The following is a 16,463-nucleotide window of genomic DNA, read 5'->3' as shown; positions in this document are numbered from 1 at the left end:
AGACATCATTTTTGAAAGAGCTGATATGAAGGCTTATACTCCCCTTTACCAGCCAGGCAAGGGTCTTAACCATCCAACTGCCCCCACCAGTGCTGTGAACTCTCATGCATTCCCACACGAGGCATCTGCCTTAAGGATCCCCATTCACGTCAGCAGAGTGCCTTCCCCCCTTCCCGTGTTGAATGCTTGAGCCTTGCCTGAGAAAATCAGAGCACTGTAAGGGCTGAAGCCAATGCCAACTCATGACCTACAGCCTCCATGGGACTTGCATCACCTCTCAATCATCTGCCCACCTTTCACCGCTCTCCAGAAGTCTGCCCAGCACTGGCCTCTCTCTTCCATGAGACTGATGCTCTCACCTCCTACTTCAACAAGAGAAAATAATGCCACCCAGTGTGAACTTGATGGTAGCCACATCCAATCTGCTGTATAAGAACTTCTAACACAGAGACAATTCTTCCTTTCAGTTTATCCTCTTTCAGGCCCCAACTGCTTCACTTGTTTTTCTACTTCCCCTTTCACCATCATAGACAACTTGCTATATCAAATGTCGCTGCTGTCTACACAATCAACATCTTCAGTCTCTCCCTAATAGCTACTTCCCTTTAGAACAGGATCTCTCCCCACTGATATCCTGAGTCAAATCCTTCTTTCTTTGTGCATCACAGAAGCTTTAGCAAAATCCCTGGCCTCCGGTCAGTGGATGTTACTAACACTCTTTCCCCCTAGTCATGACAAGGAAACACTGCCAAAGTCCCCTGGAAGGACTTTCTGTGTTTTAGAACCAACAATGTACTGTATCTCGAGTCTGTTTCTGTTTTGTTATATTTATTTATTGTTTTAGATTTTCATGGGGAGACAGAAGTAAGGAGGGGTGAGACAGAGGATTAAGAGGTACAACCTGTGTGCAAAACAAAAAAACTGCAGGAATGTAACATCCAGCACAGGGAATGTGGCCAATATTATATAATAACTTTAGCTAGGATATAATCTCTAAAATTTTGAATCACTACACTGTACATCTGAAAATGATGTAAGATTGTAAATCAACCATAACCCCTCCAAAGTACTGCACCCCAGGAATCTCCACAATCCCTAGAGAACAGGAAGGCTGGACCCTAGCTGAGACCTCATCAGTCAATAACTCCCTACCCTACAACTCTACTCCTTTAAATATTCCTGCTGCTGCACATTTCACGTGGCTTATGGTCTGTTCATCTTCTCTCTCCCCTGCTAATCTGTAAGACAAAATAAAGGCATGACCTATAAAGCACTCCTTAATACATAACTCCAACCAAAGATTATGCCTCAACTGAAATTTATTAAATTACTAGTGATTTCAGGAGATTCAATATACGTACACCTTTTGTATACAAATATATTTTGGTTATGGTCAAAATGAGCAAACAAATACATATGAATTAGGTACCTACTTGAAATTATTTACTAAAGTCTATGAATATAAGCCAGGATATAGACTTACATATATACATATATATATGTATACATACACACACATAGATACACATACACAAATATATAGTTATTTCTGTGTATGTATATATATTATTGTTTCTTTCATATTCAAACACTAGTGGAAATTCTAAAAGATTTTCACTTCTTCATAAATACTAAGGCTTGCAATAAAGAAAAAAGTATCTTAATGAAATAACCAATAATCATGCTTGGTAAAAATAAACTTAATACATGGATATGGTAATTGGTTTCCCTTCCTATATACTTAAATGCATCCTTGGATTTTAGCCATGAGGACAGTATTATTATTCAAGACCATTAACTTGCAAGGTCAGCTTCAAAAGTTGATCATGGTGTGTGATACCATTAGTTCTCTCTTCTCTCTCTTATTTTTACCCCTGTTAGATATTTTACCAGCAGTATTTTTATCAGTCTTTCTGGCAAGATTTTTTTTTTAAGTAAAACAATTTTACAAATGTACACATAGAAAAATATTAATTTATTCAAGATTCCTAAGCATGATTTGGAAAGGTAAGGAGAATTATATTAGCTGTACAATCCATGGCCAGAATACTGGAGTGGGTAGCTGTTCCCTTCGCCAGGGGATCTTCCCAACCCAGGGATTGCATTGCAGGTGGATTCTTTCCCAGCTGAGCCACCAGGGAAGCCCGATATGCAAGTAATGAGAATCAAATTAAATAATCAATAGTTTAAAAAAAAAATTAAGGAAAGATGAGAACATGTTTATCATCAAGTTATAAAGCCAGTCTAGTTAAGAAAGTACTCAATTCTGTGGTTATCCAAAATGCATGGAAGGTTTGTGTGTAAGGAGATTTCACAAATGTTGTTTTTCCTAAAGCACCTAAAAAAATCTACAAACACAATCTCTGCTTTACTCCTCTGTCCCTGCAGGGAAATTTATGAGTAGAATGCATACTTTAATGGAAGAAAGGCTAATGTGGCTTTGGAGGCTGGAATTTATTGTGTTCACTTTTCACTCTCATGCATTGGAGAAGGAAATGGCAACCCACTCCAGTGTTCTTGCCTGGAGAATCCCAGGGATAGGGGAGCCTAGTGGGCTGCCTTCTATGGGGTCGCACAGAGTCAGACATGACTGAAGCGACTTAGCAGCAGCAGCAGCAGCAGGGCTGAAATAGCAAAGTGATCAACAACACAATTTGCTTTTAAGTGCAAAGTGACCCCCTCACTCCCAAATTATAAAAAAAAGCATTTTCTAGAAATAGTGTGCTTTGTTTTACCCACTTTAGATACTGAATTTCTAAACTTTAAGTAACAATAATAGTAATATGAATGTATACATATCAAAACATAAAGAGGATTGAAAAGCTCTGAAAAAAGTAAACGATGAGTGAGCAGATATATTTCCATCAATACCAAATGGGCCTGAAATTCCATATACATGAACTTTTTCAGTTTTTACATTTCTTTTACTCCCTGGAGAATGAACACTCTTGACACTTTCTATCCCCTTGAAATTATTTTTTTTTTCCTTTTTATAATGTCCCTTTCACCCACCTGTTTTACATATCACATCTTTGACAGGACTTCTTCATCTCTTAATAAGTTTTAGTTAACAAGACCCCTCGTTGTTGGTCTTCCCAAACTCACACAATCCATTTAACTGACAGAGCTGTTCAATTAAAGTACAGCTGCAATCATGCCATGATCCTGCCCAAGAATCTTCAATAGTTGCTCACTCAGTCTCAATCCAATCACTTAGTCATGTCCGACTTTGTGATCCATGGACTGTACAGCACACCGGGCTTGCCTGTCCATCACCAACTCCCAGAGCTTACTCAAACTCATGTCCATCGAGTCAGTGATGCCATCCAATCATCTCATCTTCTATCGTTCCCTTCTCCTCCTGCCTTCAATCCTTCCCAATATCAGGGTCTTTTCCAATGAGTCAGTTCTTCACATCAGTTGGACAAAGTATTCGAGCTTCAGCTTCAGCATCAGTCCTTCCAATGAATACTCAAAGTTTGATTTCCTTTAGGATGGACTGGTTGGATCTCCTTGCAGTCCAAGGGACTCTCAAGAGTCTTCTGCAACACCACAGTTCAAAAGTACCAATTCATCAGCGCTCAGCTTTCTTTATAGTCCAACTCTCACATACGTACATGACTAATGAAAAAACCATAGCTTTGACTAGACAGACCTTGGTTGGCAAAGTAATGTCTCTGCTTTTTAATATGTTGTCTAGGTTGGTCATAGCTTTTCTTCTCACTACTCACTACTACTCACTACTGCCTACTAAATATATGGCCAGAAGCTTTGTTGAAATAATTAAGTAAACCTAATCTTATACGTTGGAGAAGGAAATGGCAACCCACTCCATTACTCTTGCTTGGAAAATTCCACGGACGGAGGAGCCTGGTAGGCTACAGTCCATGGGGATGCAAAGAGTCGGACATGACTGAGTGATTTCACTTTCTTTCTTTCTATAGTTCCTTTTGGAAAGGGAAATGGCAACCCACTCCAGTATGTTTGCCTGGAGAATCCCATGAATGGAGGGGCCTGGTGGGCTTCAGTCTATGGGGTTGCAAAGAGTTGGACACAACTAAGCAACCAACACACACACAATCTTATACGTTAGATCCCTAATTTGCCTACCATGACCACAATCCTCACTACTCATAAACATGTCAGACTTAGAAACTTTGCCAAAAATATCATTATTTCATCACATTTTATTTTCAAAATACGGAGCACAGTCATCTGCAGCAGAACCACCTTTCATTGCTTATTAAAAACACACATCCTAGTAGGGAGACTCCTTTAAATAAAACTAGCATATTACCTAGCAGTCTCACTACTGGGCATATACCCTGAGAAAAGCATAATGGAAAAAAGACACAGGTATCCCAATGCTCATTGCAGCTCTATTTACAATAGCTAAGACATGGAAGTAACCTAGATGTCCACTGACAGATAAATGGATAAAGAATTCGTGGTACATGGATACAATGGAATATTACTCAGCCATAAAAATTAACTCACTTGAGTCAGTTTTAGTGAGGCAGGTAAACTCAGAGCCTGTTATACAGAATTAAGTAAGTCAGAAAGAGAAAAAAAAATATCATATATTAATGCATATATATGGAATCTAGAAAATGGTACTGATGAACCTATTTGCAGGGCAGAGATAGAGACACAGACATACAGACTTGTGGACCCAGTAGGGGATGGAGAGGATGGGACAAATAAAGAGAACAGCACTAAAATATATTCATTATCATATGCAAAATAGATAGTGAATGGAAAGTTGCTGTATAACACAGGGGCTCAACACAGTACTTTGTGACAACCTAGAAGGGTGGGATGGGGTGGGAGAGAGGATTAAGAGGGAGGGGCATATGGATACTTATGGCTGATTCACAGTTATACAGCAGAAGTCAATACAATATTGTACGGCACTTATTTTTTGATTAAAAAATAAAAAGAAAAAAAAGAAAGAAACATGTTCTATGTTCCAGTCCAGATCTGAATTAGAACATCAGAGTGAGGGCTGGTAATCTGTATTGCTAATATCTCCAACAGATGATATTTAATATACTAAAATGTTAAAACTTTCATGTATTTATTAAGACTGTTCCATTCTTCTGAAATAATTTCATTGAAACATCTGCTTCTTGAAAGCCTATTGCTCCTTCAAGGCTATCCCAAATGTCCTCTCCTGAGTGAGGTCTTTTCTAATCCCCAGTCAAATATGAGTTCTAAGGATCCTGAATTCCTTTATTACCATTTGACTTCTCTGTGACAGAAGCAGATTCACCTGGAACTTAAGAAAGCATAAGCTTCAGGGCCCTTCACCTGATAGATCTCATATGTCACACAGACAGGGTTAAACGCTTTGTAAAATCTGCAACAGTCAGATATTTCTCTCCCAATCACTTTACCATTACTCATGCTCCTCTTCATGCATGGCAGTGTTAGAGGGGTTGCAGGCAACTTCAGAGGGTCCAGTTAGGGAAGGTCAGTCGGGATGTATTTAGTCTGGATTTATCAGAATATAGGATTGTGGTTCACAGCTCAATTATTACTGGCCATTTAGTATATGGACAATTTCTAGGTCTCCTCCTGCTGCTCATCTTACCAACTCATCCAGTTCCTTCTATGTGGAAACCACTGACAAACTGACTCATTCACGTCCAAAAGTCAAGGAGTATTATAACTTGAAACTGTGCAAAAAAACTATAATGCCTTGAAATAGTACAGAAACTATATCACCAATAAAGTCATAAAAGTGAGAGCTTTCAAACAGTTTTAAAAATATAAATTTTCAACAGCATTGCTATAGAGAGGTCTGAACTATTTTTCTATTCTCTATATGAAAAATGGTACTACAAAGCTGCCAAATGAGGAAGCAATGAAAGATTATAACTGAAAAAAAGGAAAATAGTTTTACAAGTGTGACAAGGAGCTACTAAAAATATTTTCCTAGATTTCTATGGTATCTGTCAGCTTTCTCAATTGATAAATTATTATTTTCTCATTCAAAGTTATTTTAACTGTTGACCTTATTCCTTTATTTGTAATTTTAAATTATTTTTCTAAAAGCAAGCTCACCAAGTTGTATAAGTTTAAGGCCTCCAAACTCTATAGCCACGCTTAATTTTGTTCCTGAAAATAAGGTCTATGATATCAAGTTACATGCTCTTTGCTCTTATCTCTACTTTCTTTCAAAATGACAGACTGTGGAAAGGGAGGGCACACTTACTAAGTTTTGCATCCCCTGGAAATGTCATACTTACTTACTTGAGAAAACAGTACATAGTAGTTTCTGATTAAAAGTCTATTTCTCACAAATTGATTTATTTACATGGTCATATCAATTTACAGATTCCAACTTAAATAATTCCTCATTGTGTTATTAGATATCCTTTCATAATATTTTAAAATAAACTCCCAGTGTTGGCAAATATAATGGATTCATTTTCTCTTGACCAGATTCTTGACAGCAAAATATTGTCTTGTTAATTAATTATGTACAGGAAATGCATTTTGTTCCTTTATGTTTCTTCCAAATATCTAAATTAATAGAATAATACAGAAAATGTAAAAGTCGCACTTTTTTTTTTTTCCAGTTTAGTTTGGACCTTGGCATGTTGTCTACTTTCCATTAAGTGAATATCCATTAATAATATGGCTAGTATTAGAGATTATAGGAATTTAATCTTTATAAGAAGAGATGCTGTTCTTATGTCAACTACTAGATTAACTAAAATGCAAGCTACACTCCTAAATCTAGGTTCATTGTGTATTTTTACATAGTGTCTACTCCAATTATTCAAAAACTGTTTTCTCTGCGGGTCTTTTGTTTTCTTCACCCTTAGGAAGACTTTTATTTATTCTCACCCTTCAGCAATTTCAAGAGGCAAGTGAGAAAAAAGAAAGAGAGAGAGAGAGAAAAGACAGAAACCAAGAAGGAACAATTCTTTCATTAGCCATCTTTTTATAAAAGCTTGATTGCGAAAGATGGTCAACCCAATTGCTGATGATTCTCAGGGAATATCTGGTGATTTTATTATAGCTGTTAGACCAGGATGGGCTTTAGAAGTGAACTCTACCAGGACTAGGGTTTACCTGTTGCTCAAAGACCCTGGGACTGAGCCCTGGGTCCTAATGGCCCTCTGCTCAGCTCTCAGCCCACTAGCAGGCTCCAGAAACCATAGTGTGAAAGTGAAAGTCGCTCAGTCAAGGCCTACTCTTTGAGACCCCATGGACTGTACTCCTGCCAGACTCCTCTGTCCATCAAATTCTTCAGGCCAGAACACTGGAGTGAGTAGCTGTTCCCTTCCCCAGGGGATCTTCCCAACCCAGGGATCAAACCCAGGTCTCCCGCACTGTAGGCTGATTCTTTACCATCTGACCCACCAGAGAAGCCCAAGAACACTGTAGTGGCTAGCCCATCCCTTCTACAGCAGATCTTCCCAACCCAGGAATCAAAACGAGGTCTCCTGCATTGCAGGCAGATTTTTTACTAGTTGAGCTACCAGGGAAACCCAACCCATTTGTAAATCTGCAGCACAATGAACCCTAAAGTCAATGAGGTTCATGATTAGACACCTTGACTTGCCCAGACGTTCTCAGATGTAGATGACTGTAACCTTGAAAGCTTTCTGTCAAAACTCCAGGTCCAGGTTTAATCCTGAGTGGATTTTAAATTAGCTTTCATTTTTATTTATAAGCACATCACACTAGTGTTTTATCACTGTTCTTAGCTTACTTATAGTCTCTTTTTCTAAATTTAGCAGGTCCACGGTTTTTTTTCAAGTTATTTTGGCCCTAGGCATACTTGAGATTATGCATTCTTTGCTGCTGAATTATTTTTAAACCTTAAGTCTCATGGTTTTGGTGATTTAAAATCATTTGAGAGAACTAGAGTTTTCCTTCTTTCAGATTATTTTCATACTTTGTGGAGTTTTGCTGTTTTAATCATAGTCTTATAATAGTTCTTATAATTTGTGTTCAGTTCTGGAGATATTTTGAGACTATCTTTGGGGTCACCACACAAAAGGCTTTCACTAAAGAGTTATGAAAATCACTAGGTCAATATGTATTTCATAGCATATGACAAAAAATAAAAGGAGGAAAAAAGAAAATAGAGCGTTCACATTCATTAATCCACTACCATGTCCCATGAATGTAGGAGTTCATAAACTTTAGCATATTTGACCTTCACTGCAGTCCTATAAAATGTGAAGAAGCTGAGACTATAAATGAATGGCCCATCACATTAATCCCTAGTTTATCCTTTGAAACAACCAGATGGTCATCGTCACAATTAGCTTTCACTGGAAAACTAATAGTTTACCTTACCACCATATAACAGATTATAATGACTCTGTGCAGAAAGATAAATCTCAGGAAGGAGACCTTTGGTACTGTGACTGTACTGAACTAATGGCAAAGTACATTAAACTTGAAATAGTGATTCTAGCAGAGGAGTGTATTCTATCAAATAGTAAGTTGAGTTTGTTCAGTCTCCGAGACTGTCTTTTCTCAACCAATAACACAGAGGGTTCATTTTTTTAACCTATCTAAATCTAGTGAAGAAAGCAAGATGAGTCATATGAAAAGAAGAGAGCAATGCCTACATTTGGAGTCTCTCAACTGCCTCATGATAAAGGCCGCTTAGTAAATAACAGCAGTAGGTCTGCCAGCTCAGAGAGGCTAACTCACATGAAACAAGGGGGCCTTCTTACCAGCACGTACGCTGGGTTTCCAGTGTACCTGTGGAGTGGCTTTCCGATAGGAAGCTCCAACTTTACCTGCCTCCCGTGAAGACTGTTTCATCAACAGAAATCAATTGAGTATTACTTTAATTAACATCTACTATCCCATAAATCTCCATTTGAGAAATGCTGCCCAGGTGAGAATTATCAGTGACCTGTTTCTCTGAAGAAATAACTGACAATTTAAAAAAAAAAGGATTTGTTGCTTCAACTAAAATGGTATCTCTTTAAACAAAACTCTCACAAGCAAAAATATATTATATTATAGTCTCTATACTTTCAAAATTTATTAGCCATGACAAATAAAATACTCTAGAAATACGTGTTAACTCTGATGAATTCCAAAGAAAGAAGTATTCAGTTTGAAGCTTCCATGCTTTTACTAATGCTATCACCTCTGCTTTTAAGTACTATTTTAATTAATTAATTAGGACTTACCGTGCATGTGGGATCTTAGTTTCCTGACCAGGGATCGAACCTGCGCCCCCTGCATTAGAACTGCAGAGTCTTAACTACTGGACTGCTAGGGAAGTTCCTCCTCAACTTTATATATATTGTGTCCATTTATTTGTTGAGGGCTAAATTTTTAATGAGGTATAATTTATAAGATAAAGAGGAAAAAATGAAGAAGGAAGGTGTGAGGGCAATTTCAATATGAGCAAAAAAATCACAGTATATGATTTTTAAGGAGAATGGCAAAGTCAGCCTGGGTGGTTGAAGCATGAGATGAAAATACACATATGAAAGGACAATGGAAGATGGGCTGAGAAGAAAAGCTGAGAGCCGTGCTCTCACTGCGCACCTGCCCACAAAGTCTGCGAGGGATGCAACTAGGTATTACATGATCCAGTCATTTCCAAGCAATGGCTTTTTGGTCCAGAAAATAGGCACCCTATTCAAAGTAATCTATCGGATATTCTTTCTCAATACTTTAAAACATAAGTTACCAAAAAGCCAGTCCCTAGTCAGCCATATGGACTTGGGGCTACTGCAAGCAGAAAAGCTCTCAAAAGAGGAGACAGAGGAAGTTAAAGAAAGGCAGTGATAAAGGGAAGTGTGTCACCTTTTGAAATAGATGTTTCTGAACAGAGAGGAACAGGATTCATTTCCTCATTTTTGGTAGCTGTGACCCTTTGAGGTCCTGGAGAGGTTTGAAAATGAATTTCTTTCAGAGAATGATGCAACATTATGGCTTCAAGAATCCTGAAAGATTATATTAGCCAGATGGTGGCTATCATTCCAGAGAAGTCATGAAATGTTCCAACTCAAAATTGACTTAAGACAGGAAAACTTGCACATATTTTATGAGCCAAAATACAACAAAATCCCTTCAGTACTTTCCAAATTTTTTGATATTGTCATGACAAGCAGCACGTGAATAAATAAAAACCAATCAAAAGGAAAGGTTTCTAATGCTCTCCATCCAGGTATGTGTCTCAAGATTTCTATCACATCCAACCTATTGCATACAACGTTCTGAAGAAACAAGCTACCTAAACTTCCCAGCTTCCTATCCATGGGATCCTGAACCAAAAAGAATACAGAGAGTAATTGATTGGGACAACCAGTGAGACAGGGGGACTCCATAAGAAAATACAATGTGATTCACACCATTTCATTTTAAGGGGATTTGTCTAAGGACAAGGGGTACCTGGGAAGTAGCTCAGTGGTAAAGAATCCACTTGCCATGCAGGAGATGCAGGTCGATCCATGGGTTAGGGAGACATTCTGGGGGAGGAAATAACAGCTCACTCCTGCCAGGAAACTCCCATGGACAGAAGAGCCTGGCAGGCTACAGTCCATGGAGACGCAAAGAGTCAGACACAAATGAGTGAGTGCGCACACACGCACGTCTAAGGACAAAGACTTGAAACTGAAAAAATTTCTATCTAAATTATTATATGTCATAATTAATATCCATCTCCTTTGGATTAACATTTATTTCTCTTCAATTATATTTGGGGAAGAATATGCCAGTGGCAGGGTAAAGGAAGTAGTCACCAAAAAAAGAACGTTGCAGGGGGCAGTGAGAATGATAATTTGATAACACTCTATATCCGATAAGAACAAAAATGATCAAAATAATACCATCTAAATTTGTGGAGATACCCTATGCTCCTCAGGCACATGATTAACATAGTCATCACTTCCTAACGAATGGAGAAGATGTTTTTTAGAAATGATTTTCTGAAAAAGCCAACATATCTATCTCAGTTTCTCCAAACATTGGCAAAACTTGACTGGAGTCTTTCTAGAATATAATATAAACATGCTCTTTTTCTAGACAAGGAATACCAAGATGAATTCACCTATCATCACAGCTGAAGGTCATCATTCTGAACTTCTCCTATGTAAGGTCTATGTCTACGTTTCCACTTTCTATCACATACTTAATGACAACTTTTCAATTCTGTGTCCACACAGATCCATATCCTCTTCATACCCTGATTTCAAGTTGTGGTGTCCAAGTTGTGCTAAACAGAGTGAGGAGCCAAGAAAATGAAGAACAGAATGCTAAAGAATCCATAACCTAAGCTATGAAAACCATATGTCTAAATGAGGGTTATTTTTTACTGCTGCGCATATCAAATGGTTTGTGTGTTTTCCTTGTTTTATTTTCCTATGTTCGATAATCTATGGCTCAGGATGTAGCAGAGATTTTCAGGGTGAGTCCCAGTGGTGCCAATGGCTGGGTCAGATGCTTTAAACAAGATAATCTCCACCTAAACAAGCTGGACTCCACACAAATCTCTTTACCACACTCTTGTCTCCTGTTATAGGTCTGCTTTCTTGCTTACTGATGCTTGGCTCCCAATTTCTGCTCTGTCTCCAGCATTCTCTCCTTCCTGGCTTCCAGCTTCTCAGGGAACTTCCAGTTTTGATCCTGGTTGACTGCCATGATTCCACCTTTGAGACCACAGACTGAGCTGGACTTATTCTTTCTTCAGCAATGACCTCAACTTACCCTGTATTTGATCCTGCTAAGCCCTATATTGTATCAGGAACATCAGTTAAAAAACAAACCTACAGAGGGGTAGGATTCTATACCCAAGAACTCTTGGTTTCCAGCTTATCGCTTACCTTCTTGAATCGAACTCTTTGCATCATCTTAGAAGATCTTCTCCAACTCTCCCAGCTGACCTGGCCGAGAGTTGCAGTAAGAAATATGACTCTGAAAACCTTCATGGAGCATTGCTGAATTCACAGAATACCATCATATTTATCACTAAAGAGCTACACACACACTAACACATGGACTCTGAAGGATATGATATTATTTCCTTTTTACAGTTGATAAATACAGGGCTTGCTATGTTCAAAGTCACACAATTTTGTAGCTGTAGAGCGGAGTCATAGGTTCAGATTCTGTTTCCAATCTCCCTACCCTTTACACTAAATCAAGCCCTTACAAGCTGAGGAAACAAAAATAACCTTGACATAAATACCTAACAATCTATTTTGAGTTTCTGTAACCATTTCCAATGTATCAGAGGTGGAAAATTTCCCCACAAACCACGGAACAATTCTCAGGAGACCAACAGACGGTCTTAAGAGTTCACTAAATTTAGTGAACTCTGACACTGTCTACCAGAGAAAGAATCAGATTCCATAGGCAGGGCTCACAAGATTGCCTGCCACCCTAAAACTCGATCAATTACAAGTCCAGGTTGTCACCTGTGCTTCAGACTTACTACTATATAAGTCAGCGTTCCCATGACTCCTTCCTTGAGTTTCACTGATTTTGCTAGAACAGTTCGCAAAACGCAGGAAACCCATTTGTTCATTAGGTCATCAGTGTATTATAAAAGGGTATAATTCACAAACAGCCAGATGAAAGAGATGCATAGAGCAAGGTGTATAGAAGCGGTGCAGTACTTCCTTGCTCCCTTTCCAAGGGTACTACTCTCCCTATGTCTCCAATTGTTCTCCAACCTGGAATGACTTCAGGGTTTTTATGAAGGCTTTACTACATAGGCAAGACTGGTTAACTCACTGGCCTTTTGGGACCAACGCTGCCTCCAGCCCTTCTCCCATTCCAGGAAGTCAGTGGTGGGGCTGAAAGCTCCAACTCTCTCATCAGCAGTTGGCTACACTAACCCTACCAACAGATGGGGTCCAAAAGTCATCATTAACATAACAAAGGATACCATTTTGCCCTCATCACTTAGGAAATTCCAAGGGTTTGGAGAGTTCTTTGCCTAGGTGGGGACATAAGATAAACTATATATTTCTTACTATAAATGCCAGTATCACTCTAGCAGTAAAGCAACAGAGGAAGTAAGGAGAACCACACCTCAATAAAATCTTTAGAGAAAATTCTCAAGGAGATATCTTTTCTGCATTATTGGGTCAGTTCTTAGTTAGGTCCAGAAATTTGATTCACTGTTTGGAGTATGCTGAAGGAACATTAAATATTCAAAATCATTGTCTTATTTCTTATTACTGTTTCAACAGAAGGTCTTATTTATAAAGGCAGCATTTCCACATTTAGGATGAAGGCTGTATAATTTCTAACCTATTGAGTTACTGGAATACAGCTTTGTATTCCAAAGGGAAATTTTAAAGTTTAGGAGCAATAGAAGTGTTGGAATATAAAATATTTACAAAGAAGTAAAAAGTTTACCAAAAGAAAAAGAAAATGCACTATCACACAATCAAAAAAAAAAATGAACGGCAAATTTATCCTATTTATTGTTTGACTTTAACTTTTATTATTTTTTAATTTAAATTTATTTATTTTAATTGGAGGCTAATTACTTTAGATATTGTATTGGTTTTGCCATACATCAACATGAATGCACCACAGGTGTACACGTGTTTCCAATCCTGAATATTTTGGGTATGATAAAACCAAAACAAGAGAGACAGAGAGCAAAAAATGGCAATACCAGCAGTTTTTATATCCTATTATAACTCTGCCATATGTTTAGAAAAGCACTATGAAAATGTTGCTTCATACTCTCACAGTTATTTCTGCGTTTGTTTTGTTTCCCCAACCACAAGCACTTAATGAGTACTTGTGACCTATGTAGTTATAGTAAAGGAATAACAAAAGCCTTCTTCTGGCTAATTCTAAAGCTTCACAGCATTCTGTATGTTACACTGAATGTGTGACAATGAATTATAAACGTAGTACACAATATGGGTTTAGGCAAGAGCCAAAAGTAGATAAATAATTTATGAGGAATATATTCATTTTACATAGATACGTAGACACACAGTCATGACTGGAACTTCAATTATGTAAATTGTATCAGCTTTCCTGGTGGCTGAGAGGTAAAGAATCCACCTGCAATGCAGGAGACGAGGGTTCGATCCTTGGATGAGAAGATTCCCTAGAGAAGGGAATGGCTACTCACTCCAGTATTTTCAACTGGAGAACTCCATGGACAGAGGAGCCTGGCAGGCTACAGTTCATGGGGTCCCAAAGAGTCAGACATGACTGAGTGACAACAATTAAAACTCAGAATGTTCAAAGCACGTATCAAGGCATGTATTCTAAATGTACAGTCCTAGACTAGATCCTAGAAGAGGTTGAAAACTGTCAATCCCAGAGGAAAATAAAAACCAGACCTTGTATCTGTTACTGAGGTGTGGGGAAGAAGGAATCACTAGTATGTTAAATATAAAACTCAGACTCCAAGAATGAGGACACCAGAGAAGCTCCAGGGAAGAACATCAATCTTGAGATCAGGAGACCTGACACTGAACTGCAAAGGTAACCGCTGCAGCCCAAACTCAGAAGGAAATACATTTAAATAAATAAATTATGAATGTGAGATGGGGCCTCAGGGCTGGCTCCAAGGGATCCTTCAGCCTGGGAGAAGCCCCAGCTGTACTAAAGACAGAAGTACTCCTTCTGTGTGCTACTTTTCCTAAAGCCCACCTAAACACAGTGACGGATTTTATTTCCTTGGGCTCCAAAATCACTATGGACAGTGAATGCAGCCATGAAATTAAAAGGCACTTGCTCCTGACGGAAAGCTATGGCAAATCTAGACAGCATATTGAAAAGCAGAGACATCACTCTGCCAACAAAGGTCCGTCTAGTCAAAGCCATGGTTTTTCCAGTAGTCATGCATGGATGTGAGAGTTGGACCATAAAGAAGGCTGAGCACAAATGAATTGATGCTTTTGAATTGTGGTGCAGAGTCCCTTCGATAGCAAGGAGATTAAACCAGTCAATCTGAAAGGAAATCAACCCTGAATAGTCACTGGAAGGACTGATGCTGAAGCTGAAGCTCCACTACCTCAGCCGCCTGATGCAAAGAGCTGACTCATTGGAAAAGACCCAGATGCTGGGAAAGACTAAAGGCAGGACGAGAAGGGGTGACAGAGGATGAGTTGGCTAGATTGCATCACTGACTCAATGGACCTAAGTTTGAGCCAATTCTGGGATATAGCGAAGGACAGGGAAGCTTGGCGTGCCACAGTCCAGGGGTCACAAAGAGGCAGACATGACTTAGCAACTGAACAACAGTGAACAACAATGGCATGGCCTGGGTGTCACAGGGAAGAGAGAATATACAATTCTCCTCTTTCTTTGCAGTTATTAACTCTAACCCTAGACAAGCCCTCAACCAGCTGGGAGACACAAAGACTCTTCATCCTGCGGCTCTCTTCTGTCCCCGACTACTCACTTGCACTCTAGTTCTACCTCCTGTCCCGTCATGCCCGGCAGCCTGGCTAATTTCATTGCTGGTTCTGAGCTCCAAAAGTTAAAAGACAGGCTCACAGGGCAAACGTTAGTATTAAGAAAATCCTAAGTTCATTTAATTAATTTTTCTGTAAACTAGAATAATCATATCATCATTGAATGTCAGTATAGGAAATTCACTGTAAAAGTGATTTTAACTGTAAAAGCACAGCTATAATGCAGATTTTACTTTGATAGTATATTTGAAATATGATAGTAGCATACCTGATTACAGGATATCAAAAAAAATAATAACTAAACACATTGTGGCTATCTCCAGTAACAGCCTGTCAACTTAAAAAATATTCACAAACTAAAAGCTGAGAGTTATATTTTATTTCGTGGGAACTGTGAGAACTTCAAGCCCAGGAGACAGCATCTGAAGTAACCCTAAGAGGACTGCTCCTAGTAGGAGGGCAGAGGGGAGGAGCCACGTAATACAAAGGGCCGATAGTCTGAATGTCAAAGTTTGGGTTTTTTTTAAATGAATTAAAGAAAATCAACTATCCCAAGTTAAGGAATCTATCGCTCTTCTACGCATGGAAACATCCCGGAGTGTGAAATAAAGTGGGACTTAGGAAGCATTACTAGGAACAAAGCTAGTGGAGGTGACTGAATTCCAGCTGAGCTACTTCAAATCCTAAAAGATGACGCTGTTAAAATGCTGTGTTCAATATGTCAGCAAAATATGGAAAACTTGTAAGTGGCCACAGGACTAGAAAAGGTCAGTTTTCATTCCAATCCCAAAGAAGGGCAACATCAAAGAATGTTCAAACTACCATATAACTATGCTCATTTCACATGTCAGCAAGATTTTGCTCAACATCCTTCAAGTTAGGCTTCAGTAGTTTGTGTACTGAGAAATTTCAGATGTACAAGCTTGGTTTCAAGGAGGCAGAGGAACCAGAGATCAAACTGCCAACATTTGCTGGACCATGGAGAAAGCAAAGGACTTTCAGTAAAACATCTACTTCTGCGTCACTGACTATGCTAAAGCCTTTCACTGTGTGGATCACGACAAACTGTGGAAA

General features: G+C 38.7%; 1 protein-coding gene across 1 annotated transcript in view; it reads right to left on the bottom strand.

The window, feature by feature from the left end:
* The window catches only part of PTPRD (protein tyrosine phosphatase receptor type D), a 366,674-nt gene extending 351,266 nt beyond the window's left edge, over positions 1–15,408 (bottom strand). The window contains exons 1-2 of the mRNA XM_068973581.1: positions 15,377–15,408; positions 1,158–1,238 (exon numbers count right to left, since the gene is read on the bottom strand). Of these exons, the coding sequence (XP_068829682.1) occupies positions 1,158–1,238; positions 15,377–15,408 (113 nt within the window). The remainder of the gene's footprint in view (positions 1–1,157; positions 1,239–15,376) is intronic.
* Positions 15,409–16,463: the final 1,055 nt, after the last annotated feature.

This window comes from Capricornis sumatraensis, chromosome 6, assembly GCF_032405125.1.
Source record: "Capricornis sumatraensis isolate serow.1 chromosome 6, serow.2, whole genome shotgun sequence".
Taxonomy (NCBI): Eukaryota; Metazoa; Chordata; class Mammalia; order Artiodactyla; family Bovidae; genus Capricornis; species Capricornis sumatraensis.
This window is presented reverse-complemented; position numbering and strand designations above follow the sequence as displayed.